This window comes from Rosa rugosa, chromosome 2 (genome assembly GCF_958449725.1).
Source record: "Rosa rugosa chromosome 2, drRosRugo1.1, whole genome shotgun sequence".
NCBI classification, from domain to species: domain Eukaryota; kingdom Viridiplantae; phylum Streptophyta; class Magnoliopsida; order Rosales; family Rosaceae; genus Rosa; species Rosa rugosa.
Window position 1 is genome coordinate 55,371,018 of NC_084821.1, and position 15,693 is coordinate 55,386,710.

General features: G+C 40.9%; 1 protein-coding gene across 1 annotated transcript; it reads left to right on the plus strand.

The window, feature by feature from the left end:
- The first annotated feature begins 9,171 nt into the window (after window positions 1-9,171).
- Window positions 9,172-11,105, plus strand: LOC133728548 (uncharacterized). The gene has a single exon (XM_062155956.1). The coding sequence runs from the start codon at window positions 9,346-9,348 to the stop codon at window positions 10,627-10,629; it is 1,284 nt and encodes a 427-aa protein (XP_062011940.1). The 5' UTR covers window positions 9,172-9,345; the 3' UTR covers window positions 10,630-11,105.
- Window positions 11,106-15,693: the final 4,588 nt, after the last annotated feature.

A 15,693-nucleotide genomic window follows, 5' to 3' on the forward strand; every position in this document is an offset into this window, starting at 1 on the left:
AGAAGAATCTAGAGATTATCTTTCCTTGTATGATTGAGATTTTATGCATTGTAATCCTCTATATAAAGATGCCCCTATTATCAATGAGATGACACAGTGATTTCCTCTCAATTTCAGTTTCACTAAAACACGTTATCAGCACGAAGCCCTAACCTTGAAACAAATAGTCAAACCCTGATTCAAGAAGCTAAAAACCTTGAATCCGAATACAAAACCTTGAAACCTTTTCTGCCTCCACCTCACACCTTGAAGAACTCGATTCTAGGAGTCCAGAACCGGCGGCGGAACCCCAAGAACCGGCCAGAAACCTACCGAACCGGCCACCGGAAGCCCCATACAACTCGCAACAAATATTCCTCCGGTTCACCATCTTCCGGACCTCCAATTTCCAGCAAATTTTGGTAGCAGAAGCCCCTTGATCTCACGTTTCAGGAACCGGAAGAAAAATTCCAAAAACCAGCCTAAAAAGACGTGAACCGGCCACCTGAGAAGCTGCGTCTTGAACCTGCAGAAAAGAAGAAAAGAAAAAGAGAAGAAAGGAAGCCCAACCCAGAAAAAAAAAAGTGACCCAGGCCCACAAGCCCAGAAGCCCGCTGACATCAGCCCTAGGACCCGCGCCACGTCATCACTGCCACGTCAGCATCAGGACCCACTGCCACGTCAGCATCAGGACCCACTGCCACGTCAGTAGCAGGACCCACTGCCACGTCAGTAGCAGGACCCACTGCCACGTCAGCATCAGTGCCACGTCAGCCTCCAGTCAACGTCGGTCAACCCCTGGTCAACGTCGGTCAACATCCGTTCAACCTTTTTCCGGCGACTTTTCCGGCCAAATTTTCCGACGACCTATTTCAAGATGTTGATTGAGAAGACTCTCTCTACCTTCCCCGTCTCTGCATTGATGGTTGCTAAGAACTATCGAATCGATGTTACTGCAGGACGGATCACAAGGTTTCATTAGCTCATTGGAGCTATGAATGTCGCTGAAAAGCATGACAACATCATTGTGAAGAACTATAATTCGAGATCTGTGGAAATAGAGCATATTCCGGGGTCCAATTATAGTCGCGCCCCTAAGAGAAGGCACCAAGAGCGAAACTCTAGCCTTAGGGATACTTCTGGACGTTCTGGTCCATATAATTGCTCTACTTGGGAAGGTAACTGCCAATATAGGCGAACACGGAACCGAAGAGGTCAACGTGGAAAGAGAGAGGGAGGCAACGCCTCTGGCCATGTTGGTGGCACCACCAACACTAAGAGCCATCTAAATGACGCTTTCAAAGCGCCTCAATCAATGGAATTTGAGCAAAGAGATGTATGTTCTCGATGTGGAGTGTCTGATCATTGGGCACACATTTGTAGAGCTCGGAAGAAATTGTCACCGCATACAAAGCATAATGTGAAGCAAGAGAAGCTCACTATGTAGAACAAGAAGATGATCTAGAATGAATGGTTGAAGACTACAAATCTGGCTGGGATCGATAGATCGCCAATTCTGTTTCAGTTTTTATTTTTCCAAGAAATGTAATAGGCAATTGCCATATACTGTGTAGTAAATGCCATTGGTTTAGTTTTTCTTCACATAGGCTCATCCAAAATGAGTGTGATGTCAAGGAAGGTTTTGAGATAAGTGGTACTTAAGCGAGCTTTGCTCCACCGACATCTCTCTACTCACCTGGTCATATTTATTTTGGAGTTACCGAAAGAAGTCAAACGACTACCTTTGTTTTGCATTAGCTAGCATTTGGATTAGATTCTCCTAATGGTTAAGAGACAATGATGTACTCCGTTGGCTTATGAATAAAATTTCGAGTTCTTTTCATTATGACTCAATTTTGATTCTGAGCATATTACTTTGTGACTACGATGGCTGGGCCATCAATATTAATTCGAGGACATGGAATAGCCCAAGTTCCCATTGCCAAATGGCACCTTGATTACTGTCACAGAAACTCTTTACGCTCTTAGGGCAAATTGCCCTATAAATAGCCAACGGATTCCATGCGAAAACGCATGTAGAGAACGGGAATGAGTTCCTTTGCAATACCTTTAATGATTGTGAACAAAGACGCATCTTAGAGACGTTTATGTGTCTCTCTAGTGGACTCTATGTCACTATTCGAGCTATTAAATCCAATAAAGTTATGAGAGAAGATCTCTTGGATTTAGACACATATTGGATTTGTCACGACAGGATAGATCACCCTAGTCATGATATGATGATCCGTCTACTGAAGACTTCACACGGACATCCATCCTTTTGAGCAAAACGAAGCAAGAATCTGATGACGCCATAAATGGCGCCAACCATGAGCATGACGCCATGGTTGTTCCTCCTAGTGGCCATGACGCCATATACATGCTAATTTCCATGGCTCCAACGCCATGATGGGAGATGTAATCACACATTTTGCTTCTAATAGCGCTATAGACGCTCATGCCCAACCAAAATCCTCATTGGTTGCTTCTCAGGCCCCTCGCTCATTTTGCAAAGCCTATTACTTCAGAAAATTAGGACTGAGACCGTCCTATGCAAAGGATATGAAAATACTCATTCTGTTCTTACATCGAATCAGTGGGGATTCTGTGGACTGATTCAACCAACTTGCGGACGTTTAAATATCTCATGATGTTGGTTGACACGCAAACACGCTGATCACGTGTTGTGTCATTGTCCACCTATAAATGCTACTTATGCTACACTTCTAGCACATATCATATGACAACGGGCTCACTCCCCAGATCATCCTATTCCGTCAATTGGACTTGACGATGCTAGAGAGTTTACATCGAAGACTTTCGATGGTTATTGCATTGGGACTAATGTTGGACATTATATTCCCATAAACACACCCAATTGGTCTCGCGGAAACGACTACGATGATAGTCCGGACATTGGTATTGCGCACCAATCTCCTTATATCCGCTTGGGGTGATGCAATATCGCATGCAGCTATGCTAATTGGTCTACGACCCACCGCCACTCAATGTACCTCTGTGTTACAGCTAGTGACTGGGTACAAGTATCGTACTTACACATATTTGAGTGAGCCATTTATGTGCCAATTGCGCCGCCACAGAGCTCTATGATGGGTCCTCACAGACAAATGGGCAACTACGTTGGCTTTGAGACTCCAACAATCGTCCCCCACTTCATGCCCTTGCAAGGCGATCTCCTTACCGCAAGATTTGCGGATGTCACTTTGATGAGACAGTCTTCCCATCGTTAGGGGGAGATAAGAACACAGATGTTCAGCAGGAACGACAGGAATTGTTGTGGCCTATCCCCACTATGTCTCATCTCGATCCCTACTAAAGTGACTAGATCACACAAATATGCTGCAAACATGCCTGCAAGGATGGACATCCCTACAAGAGGACATAGCGCCACCCTACACAGAGGTAGGCATGGCGCCAACGCCATAGAGAGTGGCACTTTGACGTTACAGGTCATGGCCCCAGCTAGGATGCGTGGGAGGCCTGTGGGTTCGAAGGATACTTTGGCACACTCCAATCTTTTGATCATCGACACTCAAAATCCGTCTCATGAGTATCTTCCTGGTTATGGTTATCGTTGGGGGACGCCTCAACGTCAGAACCTATTCCTGAAAATATAGAACTCTATGAAACTTACACTAGTGTACATGAGACGTAGGATAGAAACTCCATCATAATTGATGATGTAGTTGCGCATTTCATTGCGCATGAGTTTGTTGAGTCAGATGATATCGAACCACGCTCCGTTGATGAATGAATGTCAACGTAGAGAAATTTGGCCTAAATGGAAAGATGCGATCCAGGTTAAGTTGGATTCTCTAACGAAGAGGAAGGTTTTTGAGCCAGTGATGCCAACACCTCCTGACATAAAACCTATTGACTAATGGGTCTTCGTTAGAAAGCGTAGTGAGAAAAAGATATGGTAATCTCGCCTTATGGCACAAGGCTTCTCATAAAACGCCTTGGAATCGACTACCATGAGACACATTCTCTCATAATGGATGTCATTGCACTCCACTACCCTGTCAGTTTGGTAGTTTCTGAATAACTGAACATGCAACTTACAAATGTGGTCACTACGTATCTCTATAAGGATCTAGATACAAAATATACATGAAGGTTCATGGTGAACTTCATTTACCCAAGTCAAGTAGCTCTAGACCACGGAGCGCGTTTACAAAGAGGTTGAAACGCTCACTAAAGTGACTACTTGATTGGGAAGGGATATGCCCACGCATTTCCATAACATGTTTCGGATTCTATCGCGGTTCATGTTGGACATGATCTTCATTAGAAGCCCTTAAAGAGTTAAGGGAAACCGCTGAACACTTGAAATCCGAGTTTGAGATGAAGGATTTTGGGAGAACACGATTATGTCTCGGTTTGGAACTTGAGCATCGTGTTGATAGATGCTTAGGCATTTTGACAAGGTCAAACCTTCAAGCACCCCCATAATCGTTCGTAGTCTTAATCCTGAAAAGGATCCTCTTCGTTCGAAGGATGATAATGAAGATGTGCTAGAGGCAGGAGTGCCTTACTTGAGTATAATAGGCGCATTATTGTACTTAGCTAAATGCACAAGACCGGACATCTCGTTTACAATGAACTTGTTAGCTAAATACAGCTCTGTGCCAACATGACGCCATTGGATTGGTGTAAAAGATATATTTCGATACTTGAGATGTATGATTGATATGGGCTTGTTCTATCCCTACATAGAGAGGATGGATTCGGACCTATCACACACCAGGAACGCCGCCAACACTGGCCTGCGTCCATTATCCCCATCCCAAAACAACATGTGTTTTGGAAGGTTTTGCTGGTATTGGGTATCTCTCTGACCCATACAAAGGTTATTCCCAAAATGGTTAAGTGTTCACCATGGGTAAAAACCGTGATATCTTGGAGGTCTACAGAATAGACCTTAGTCGCTATATCTTCGAACAATGCAGAGATCATTGCTCTTCACAAAGTGATTCGTGAATGTATATGGATTGGATCCATAATTACGCATGTTCGAACAATTGTGGTTTGAAGTCTACCACAGATGAGCCTACGAGCATTTAGGATAATGCTGCTTGTTTTGAACAAATGAGGCAAGGCTACATCAAAAGCGATAACACCAAGCATAATCAGCAACAACAGACTCTCCTCGATATCAAAGTGAACTAGGTTCAATCTGAGGACAGTGAGGCAGACTTGTTTACTAAGTCATTGCCCAAATCCACGTTCGAGAAACATGTGGCAAGAATTGGCTTGCGGAAATTATCTGAACTCCCATGATCGTAGTCATCAGGGGGAGGCGCAGACATCAGGGGGAGATGTCTACATGTTCACCTCGAAACGTGAAGGGTGTGTTGTGCTCTTTTTCCCCTTCGACCGAGGTTATTTTTGTCCCACTGGGTTTTTGTTACTCGGCAAGGTTTTTAACGAGGCAACGAGAGAAGCACCGCGTTTGGACAACACAAGGGGGAGTGTTTAAGGATATCTCTATTTGTGTTTGGCCCAAACTCTAGGTTACTTGACCAAGTGGTAATAGGGTTTAATTAGAAGAATCTAGAGACTATCTTTCCTTGTATGATTGAGATTCTATGCATTGTAATCCTCTATATAATGAGGCCCCTATTATCAATGAGATGACACAGTGATTTCCTCTCAATTTCAGTTTCCCTAAAACAATTATTATATTATATTTTGAGCATATGATTCGATTTCGGAATTTGATTTCGATTTAGCTCGTGGATTTGCTTTCAATGATGATTTTCAGAGATTGACTATGATTTATCTCGGTCATTATTTTCATATATGAATTTGTTGTGCTCAGTTTTGAATTTATGATTTATGTTGATTTTCAACGAATTATTTTTCGAGGTGATCTCTGGAATTGCATATTATATTTTATTCGTCAATTTTGAGATTTCTGGAATATTCTTTTGGCATGTGGGACACGTCGTTAATGTATTTGATTTATCATGAGTTCTCCGAGTATAGTTGAGAATCGTACTCATGACTTCATTTGCGAGATTTTGGGGGAAGCCTTATAGATTTATGGTTTTTCAAATGTTTTTCTTATGCCATACTTTGGGTGATTATATTATCATGCTAGCATGTAGTCTGCCTTTGTGGCGACATGATGGGATCACGGAAGCATGTCCGCCTTTGTGGCACTGGGTTGTTGCCTTTGTGGTGGTAACTTTGAAGCCCAATACCCTATTCACCGCACTTAGTGGCGTAAGGGTATATACTAGAGCTGGCTCTAATTACTATACCTACCGAAAACCGGCCGAACTGGTGGTGTCGGCACCGACAAATTCGGTATGTGAAGGGTCGGTACGGTAGTACCGTACCAAAGCACAATTTTCGGCTCGGCAGTGGTACAGCCATTTGCATAGGTTCGGTGATACCGAACCAACCGACATAGAAGTTTCTGGATTTAATTCCAAAAAATCCTACCCTCTTGTGCCTGCCAAGCATCGAACCCTTGCCAAGCTCGCTACAAATTCGAACCACTTACCACTAGGCCAAATGCTTGCTTGTGTTAAGTTGGGAAAAACAAGTATCTATAGTGGAATCAGAAATCATGAAAATTAAAGGTCTTTCGAGTCTTCTACTCTGAAACAATTCTCTCTCTCTTCTTCATTCTTTCTCAGTTTCTCTTTCTCCGATCCTTTGTTTTCTCACCTTCTGCTATCTCTCTCTCCCCATTTCTAACTTTTGTTCTTATATTCTTTTGCTTCTTCCTCCATTTTCTCATCATTTTTCTTATTCATTCTTCCACTTCTTCCTTCAGTTTTCTAGATATGAATAAAAAATCGGATCTCCAACTGAATTACTAGATCTGGAATTAGGAGGGCAACTGTTCTTGCTCGCTGCTGCCGCTCCTGAAACATACGGTCGACAAACCGAAACCGAGCCGCAACGTCGGTGTACTGAATCATCGGTAACCGATTTATCGGTATCGGCGGCGGTGCAAAAAATTCAAGACCGATGAGTTTCGGTTCGGTAGCGGTGTTGAAGCAAAAAACCCGGTTACCGTTACCGAGCCAGCCCTAGTATATACGGGAGTATGGGAGTACTTTAGCCTGAGAGGCTCACTCGTATGACTATTATCTTCCCCTACTTATATTATATTATTTTTGACTAGCGGGGCTAGTTCGATTTTACTTAACCAGCGGGACTGGCTTGTTTTTGCAAGATTCTCGAATTTAAAGATAAACGTTTTATCAACATTGCATGCATCAAAGTTTTTAAAGGAATAACACGTGGGAAAGTATAAAAGCTTTGCTTCGGTTAAATTATCTTATTTATTTATTTTTGTCCACTCACGCTAACGTGTTTTTCAATACTTTCCCCTGGGCCATTCGGTTTCAAATGCCCAGTTTGCAGACCAGATTAGTTGAGGTCGGGCGTACATGGAGTCGAGGCATAGTCAACAGCATAGCTTCCGCGTATTCATCTTATTTCTGTTTTCCTGGTTTACCTTTCGTATTAGTATTGCTCTGATAACCTGTGAGATTAATATTGTTTAAGTTGAAGCTTGTATAATGTGAAATAGAAGATGTTGTGATTTAGGAAGCATGGTGGCTCCAGGGGTTGATGATGGTGTTTGATATTAGAAGTGTAAATATAAAAAGAAGTTTTAGGTAGTCCACTTTTAAGGGAAGTTATGCCAAGTTTTTGGTAGAATTTCTTTTAAAGTGGGCCCCGCAGGGCCACTTCGGATTTCACCTTGAAATCCAAGAGGGTCCTGTAAAAAAGAATTACAAAACAAAACCTAGAGTCTCTAAACCTAAACTGTCAAAAAGAAAAGCTTGGCTGGCAGAGCAAACATTAATAAGCATAAGGAAGCAAGAGTCTTAGAGACTCAGAGACACAATAAACAAAAAAATTAATTAACCCAAATCTTTCGAAAGAAAATAAAATCAAATCAAAGTCCAAATACTCAAAAAAAAAAAAAACCTAGATTTAACTACCATTGATAGACGAATCACCGTGGCTACCAACCATCAAGCCGCAATGAGAAGAGAATCGACCAGAGATTTGCTTTCAGAGACCAAAGATTTATCCACCATCATTCTCTATACCCTAATAACATACACAAGAAGTACAAGGTATCAAAAGACTCAATAAAGACGATCTTAGAGGTGGAGACCACCCAACAACTCAACACCACTAGTCTTGCGACGTTCACAAACCTCAGTGAAGTATCAATACGGCAGCAATTCCAAATTATAAAGTTAAGTTCATAGCTCTAGGTCGAGACTTAAATGGATGACTATGAGGGCTGGATCGAGGAAAAAGAAGTGCTTGCTCATTGCTTACTAATATATACTTGACATGAATTTAACCATTAATTCTTTTTATGAAAATATCATTCGTAACTATATTCTAATAAATTAATTACGCTTTAATATCATTTATCTTAAATAAAATATTAGTTGGTATTCGAAGTTCAACTCCGACTTTTCACAATTTTGTCAATAAAACAAAACAAAACAATATCACACAAACAATTTATTATATATATTACTATTAAGAAAATTTGATAACAACTATAAGAACAAATGAGACAGGACACGGGGCCCTAAATCATCACCTCATCTCGTATGAGGACAATTAAATGACTATGCTAAGTAAATCATCAAGATCTTGTCGAAGAAAAAGAGTAAGTCATCAGGATCGCAAACATCTCCCCTAATTTGTATTTATCAAAAAAGATAAATTAAAAAAAAAAAAAAAGTAAAAGAGATTTCTGGAGATTAAAAAAAAAAAAAAAAACCAACTTTAGAGACCTTTTGCCTTTTTTAACTATGGTAATAAATTGGCTAAGTCTCTGGCACCTCAAAGCAACTCAAATTTGGACCAATGTCCTGCCTATTTCAACTAGTTCCGCTTTTTACTTTGATAATTTTGATGGTGATTGTATTTGAGAATTTAGGTTGTAATTTCTTTGTTTCATCGAAAAAAAAAAAGTTAAAAAACTTTGATAATAAAACCTAAACAAAGTTTAGGATATTGGAAATGGATCGCCATTAAAGAGCAACAAAAAGCTAAACAAGAAAAGTATTAAAGATCAAATGATAGGGTGGGGGGAGGACGACGTGGCCCTAATAGCCGGAAATAAAAACAAACCCATTTACACTTGTGCTATATATATCCAAGTCTTCTTATTCATGTTCCGTATTCAATGACACCAAGCAAAACAAACACTCTGACTATAACTCCCAAACCCTAAGGCGCCAACTCACCCACCCTTCCTCCCTCAGATCTCTCACTCTCTCTCCCCCCCACACCGCATTTCCCGGCAATGTGATTCCAGCCGAAACGCTAATCCGCATTGCCCCTCCTATGGCCTCCGCTTGCGTCAACAACATCGGCATGTCGCCGGAGAAATTTGCGCCGGCGACCTACCCCTCCTACGGCTGGCTCAGCCCGAGAGTCTCCTTCAGCTGCGATAACACCGGCGATGGTGGCCGCCTTCCCGGAGCTAAGTCCTCGTCTCCGGCGAAGAATCAACCGGAAGGTCCAGATCCGGAGCTTTCTGGAGGAGAGTTCGAGTTCCGGCTGGAAGATCCGGTCGCCATGCTGCCCGCCGATGAGCTCTTCTCCGGCGGGAAGCTCATGCCGCTCCACATCTCCTCCGTCAAACCTCCCGTCAACGAGCCCTCGTCTTCCGAGATCAGATCGCCGGAGACGACTAAGTACCGCCGGAGACAGGAGATTTTTGTTTCTGACCCGTACGTGTTCTCTCCCAAAGCTCCGAGGTGCTCGAGCCGTTGGAGAGAGCTATTGGGATTGAAGAAGCTGTACCAGAATTCCTCCAACGGTAACGGTAACGGTAACGGCGGCGCGAAGGCCGAGACCACTCAGAAAACGACGTCGTGCAGCACCTCCGCAAACGCGGCGCCCAAATCACTGAAGCACTTCCTTCACAGAAGCTCGAAATCGTCGTCGTCCTCTGACGCCTCGCTGAGCTTGCCTCTGCTCAAAGACTCCGATTGCGAGTCCGTCTCCATCTCCTCGCGCCTCTCGCTCTCGTCCTCGTCTTCGGGGCACGAGCACGACGACCTGCCCCGGCTCTCCCTCGATTCGGACAAACCGAACCCGAATCCGAACCCGAACCCGATGTTCTCCCTCCACCGCAAGCCGACGCGGGCCAAAACGGCCGTCAAGATTCGAGAAATCAAGCAGAGAGCGGCGGCGGCGGATCAGGCGGCGAGGGTGGGACGGAGCCCGATGAGGAGGCCGGCGGTGACGGCTGAACCCGCCACCGTGGCAACCAGCAGAGGCGTCTCGGTGGATAGCCCGAGAATGAACTCGTCGGGGAAAATAGTGTTCCAAAGCTTAGAGCGGAGCTCGAGCAGTCCAAGCAGCTTCAACGGTGGGCCCCGGCTGAAGCACAGAGGAATGGAGCGGTCGTACTCAGCCAACGTCAGAGTGACTCCGGTTCTGAACGTCCCGGTCTGCTCCCTCCGGGGCTCCTCCAAATCCGGGTTCGGATTCGGGCAGCTATTCTCTTCTCCTCAGAAACGAGACTCAAACGGCGCAGTTTCCGGGAAAGGCGGCCAGCACAGCCATTACGTTCAACAGAGTCAGAGTCATAACAACAAGAACCGGACCGACCGTAACTGAAATTCGGTAACCAAAAAAAAAACGTTTCTAACATGAACGTCGTCGTTTTTTCCGGCTTCCGTTTTCCTCTTTTTCGTTAGCTTTAATTTTTTTTTTTGGTGTAATGTAAATATGCGGCAAGATTCTGATAATGTAGTTATATTTGCCCTTTGTTTGGTTCTCATGTTAGAGCTAAAATGGTCTTCTAGGTTCATAGCTTCTTCTTCTTCTTCTTCTACCCATGTCCATATCTGACTGTGACCGAGCTCCGGCGAATGTGGCGCACGCGCTTGACCTGCTCGTGGGTAATGAAATAGCATCAAATGGTTTGAGCTTATCCATGTATTATTATTTATAATTTTTAATTTTAAAAATTGAGGGCTTTTTGGAAATGCTGCCAAGATTCAAACAGAGGCGCCAGCGCCAGAGAGCCAGCTCTGTGTTGAGTAATTTTTAATTTATTTTATTTTTATATAATTCTATATTCTTTTTTATAATTTTGGGGGTGTCAGGGTTGGTTTTTTGTTTTTTGTTTTTTTAGGGGTTAATAAAAGTGGAATTAATATTTGCGTGGAAATGGGGTCGGTGGACCACATGGGAGAGGGGAGATATGATCCATGATTAGGCTTAAAAGGTCGAAGTAGTTAAACATGTTGCATGCAATTACGCAATAATAAATAGAGTTTGTCACAACTTTTATGTGAAAGATGAGCTTGTGTTATCACAAGTGGGGATTGATTTATGAATGGTCTGTCTCCCTCCGTTAGTTGAGTCAAGATCGAAATGGGACCTCATTTGAGTTCTCTACGGCATTCTAATATTTAACGAACTCCATCTGATTTGATTGAGAGGCCTTTCTGTTTTAATTTGTAATAGAGTACGTGGTGCATTCAAGGATTGAGGGATTGTCACTTAGGTTTGTTAAGGGAGGCTCTTCTGTTCTTTTGTTTTGGCTTTTTTATATGGGTAAATAAGGATAAAAAAAATCTATGTACAAGCTGTGTAAGTAAATAACATATTTAACAAATCTCAATTGTTAATATTTATAGATATTTTTTTTTTAATAATAGAAAAATGTACGTAATGTTATATAATCGTTCATTTTTGTTGGTGCAAATGCACGTTGGTGCACTGAATACTTTTTAGTAAATGCGTCTATAATATCTAAAGTGACTTAGATGACACATAATGACATGAGTCACGCGGAAGATGTAAAGAAGAAACATTCTTTTATGTACCGGCAGTGCAAATAAACCAACAGATCCACCAAATCTCAACCGTTAATATTTATAGACAATTTTTTTTTAGTAACAAAAAAATAAAAATATACTTGATTTTATTTAGCCGTCCATTCTTGTTGGTGCAAGTGCACATCAGTGCATTGAATATTCTCTAAAGATGTAAGGATATCTTTTTTACGAGAAAAAAAATTAGATACATAAGCCACGAACGCAGCTCGATCCTAGACGGTTGAAAAAAAGAGCTCTGCTAGCCATGGATGATATATAGAGTTACTAATAGGTAAACTAGTCTTTGACCAAAAAAAAGAAAAGAAAAAAAAGGTAAACTAGTCGTAAACTCAGAATTCTGTATTATATTAAGGTCTATATAAGTGATCTTTATAAAATTTTGAAAGTCACATCAATAGATATAATAGATATGAAAATAGTCAAATCAGAATTCATATCCAAACATGACAAAGATCAAACAAGAAGGACGTTTGTTGATTAACCACCATCAAAGTCGGACCTCGGAGTAAAATGCATTCAACAAGACACAAGTTAGAAGCAAGTATTTTTAGTGACAGAATAGGCACGTCAACGGCTAGACATGTGCGTACAACGAGACATGAGATGGATGTACATTAGTCTGTTTGTGAAAATGAGTAAAGTATGTAACCAAAAACAAAAAATGAGTAAAGTAAGAATGACAACGGGGAGAGTTGCGGTTGGTAGTGAGTGCCATCACCATTCCCCTCCTCCCCAGTTAAAACAAGTACTCTAGAGTAACATTCTTAAATTTAGGATCTCGAATACCCGAATGATTCAAGAGAAAAAATTGTTAACCTAATCTTACAACATACTCTATCTAGCTAATAGGTTAATATCCCACTCTCATAAAAAAAAAAAAAAAAACTTATAGTCTTTGAAACTTTATAATTTCTCATAAAATAAATACTTGATCCACGCTAAATAGGGGGCGGACCCACGTGTGGGCCTGCAGGGGTCCGGACCCCCCCCCCAAACAAATAAACAAATCAGTTAAATAGTACTAGAGTTTGTACAAAAATATTAAAGTTTAGGTTTTTTAACCAATTGGACCCCCCCCAGATTGCCTATCTATACTATTATTAAGAGAAGAGAGTTTGTCAACCAAAACATAAATTTTTTACCAAAATATCCCTTAAATATTAAAAAACATTTGAACTGAAATATTTGAGAAAGATAAAATGGTCAATTCACAAATAAAAGAAAAACAAAAGAAATTTAACAAAAATAAAAAACAAAATATGAATATGTGCAGTAATTTTCTCCACATTCTGTGGAATAACTTCTCAAGTAATTATCCACACTCATAGGGTGTGTTTGGGGTCTAGTATACTATTAATGTAGTCATAAATAATATATTTTATTATAAAAGTTAGTAGTTTCACTAGTTTGTTTAAGGAAAAGACAAGATAATAATGAAATCACAAAAAACTAAAAAAGAAAAATGAACCTCTCATTAAATATTTTCTAAAATTATTAAGAATTTATTTAATGACAGTCATTTATATGCAAGGGAAAAATAAATAATTAAAGGAGATTGATGTATAAGGCTCTAGATTCGCTCGGAGAGTTTAAGATATTTATATATTGATTGATATTTTTTTTTTTTACATATCTCATTTATTTTTAGAGCTCTTTTACGTTTTGAGATTCAGCAACTCTAAATTGAAATAATTTATAAAAATGAATTGCTTGCTATGTGTAATGTTTAAAGAAATTTTTTTGTAAATTATTTTGGTAACAGTTTTGTATTTTGTATGGACCCCCCCTGATTACAAATCGTGGTTCCGCCCATGACGCTAAAGAAACTCAGTAGTAAAAGATAATATGAATTTCATTAATTAATAAGATCATGATTTCATGAGTTGTCTATTATGAATGAATGCCCTCAAATGTCTTGGAGGATCAGGCTAAAAGATTATAGTTCATCGACGGAACCCCTCTTTTCCAGTTGAATTCCTTTCAATATTCCTTTTCACGTCTTATTTGATTATTCTATGATTCTATCTCTGAGATCTTTGTAAGAGTCCAGTAATTCTTTCTTAAGATTGGATGATTGCCCTTACAAATTGATTTGTGATTCCCCACCACCAATTCTTAAAGTTGACTTCGTATAGTACAAGCCATTATGGTGGCAAAGGATGCCAAGAGCCCAAGATATCGTGCTAGCCAAACCTAACCTATGATGGGGAAGGCTAATAGGGTTATACTAGTGCCTAGGTCGGCCATATATTACAAAGTACAAACGATGAATACTAAACCAGACCTAACTTCGCCGATCCGTCAATGTCGATTTAATCAAGGGGGAGCCTCTTTTCCAATTGATCGAATCGCTTTCACCATGTCTTGTATCCTCCTTGAGACTTTGATAAATCTCCGACAATTCTTTTCTGAAATGGATGATTGCTGTTAATTACCAGTTGATTTGTAATGTTTGAGTTCGAGCTAACCCTATGAGACGGAGAAGGCTATAAGGGCTAGTCCAGATGGCTTAGAGGGATTTGGCATCTACGAAGCTCAAGTTGGGTAGAGAGAGCCATTTGGTAAAGAGTAGACGAGAGCTAAAAATCAGAAACATGTTTGTACGTTGCAAGAGTTAGTTGGTTATTCTCTCAGAGTCGTACACTATTACTTCACACTCATTTAGGGCTTTGTTGCATGGCGCTACCTATAACTCCAATTGGGAGAGGCTAGTTAGTTTGGAGAAATTTCAGATTATAATTTAATTAGATGGTTGTGGTATATGACACATTTAAACGATCCACCAATTAAATGGAAGCAAAAAAAATTGTAAATAGATTCTTATAAAAACGTCAGGCTGCGGCGTGTTTCATGTCAAGAGAAATTTATTTTGTAAATATATTAGAATCATTTATCTTATTTTCATAATCGTTTCAAATACAGAAACGTGTGATAAATCCTTATACTGAAATAACATATCTTTATTATGGTGACCCGATACTTAACTTGAAAAAAGACTTTCAATGAGTTTCCATCATTGCAATGGAAATATTCCCTAGCTACCCTTCTGATCTTCTATAGTGATTATGTTGCAAAAGTTTGTAATGATATCAAAACTTCTTGTCCGAATGGTAAGTCTCATTGACAATAGACCTTGACAATAGTATTAGCCAATAACAATGCTTGTTCCTTCCCCATCCCTCATAGTAAACTGTGACTTTTATCAAATACTCAGAAGCAGTTGCATTGTAGATGATGAGTCCTTTCTTTTACTTATGCCCCCTTCAACACATGATGGGATGTACCAGTCTCGGGGCATTCGATGGGAAAATGAATTTTACATTTGCCCTAAACCGACAAATCCACGACTCCCTTCTTTGGTGAAAAGAAAAAACCTCGAGTCGAAAGTTGTGGGAATAACAAGCCCCAATAAGAAAATGTATAGAAGTGCAAATCAAGAAAGGCTAGCTTGCTAGCTGGAAATGAAAGAACGAAAAGAAATTCAAGAACGTGGTCATGCACAGAGAGAGCGAGCTCAGAGCTCTGAATAGATTCCCCGTCTCCCAGTCCCCTTTGCTGAGCTGCACTTTCAGAAGTCAGAAAGATATACAGGAAAGAGCGACTGAGGGACTGTAGGGTAGGGCTTCTCCAGAGTAGGGTAGGGGGTGCCCTAATGTGAGAGGGAGGGAGGGAGGGAGGCCAGAAGCTAGTTGATGGTGGGTAATTTGGCAGCTGGCTGACTTGGAAATATTCCAAATCCTTATCGTCGGGGCTCGTGTTCATGTAAAGGGTGTGGGGGCATGTGAACTTAGTTGAGGACTTGAGGTCACATCACCGTATCTGCTACTGTTCCACT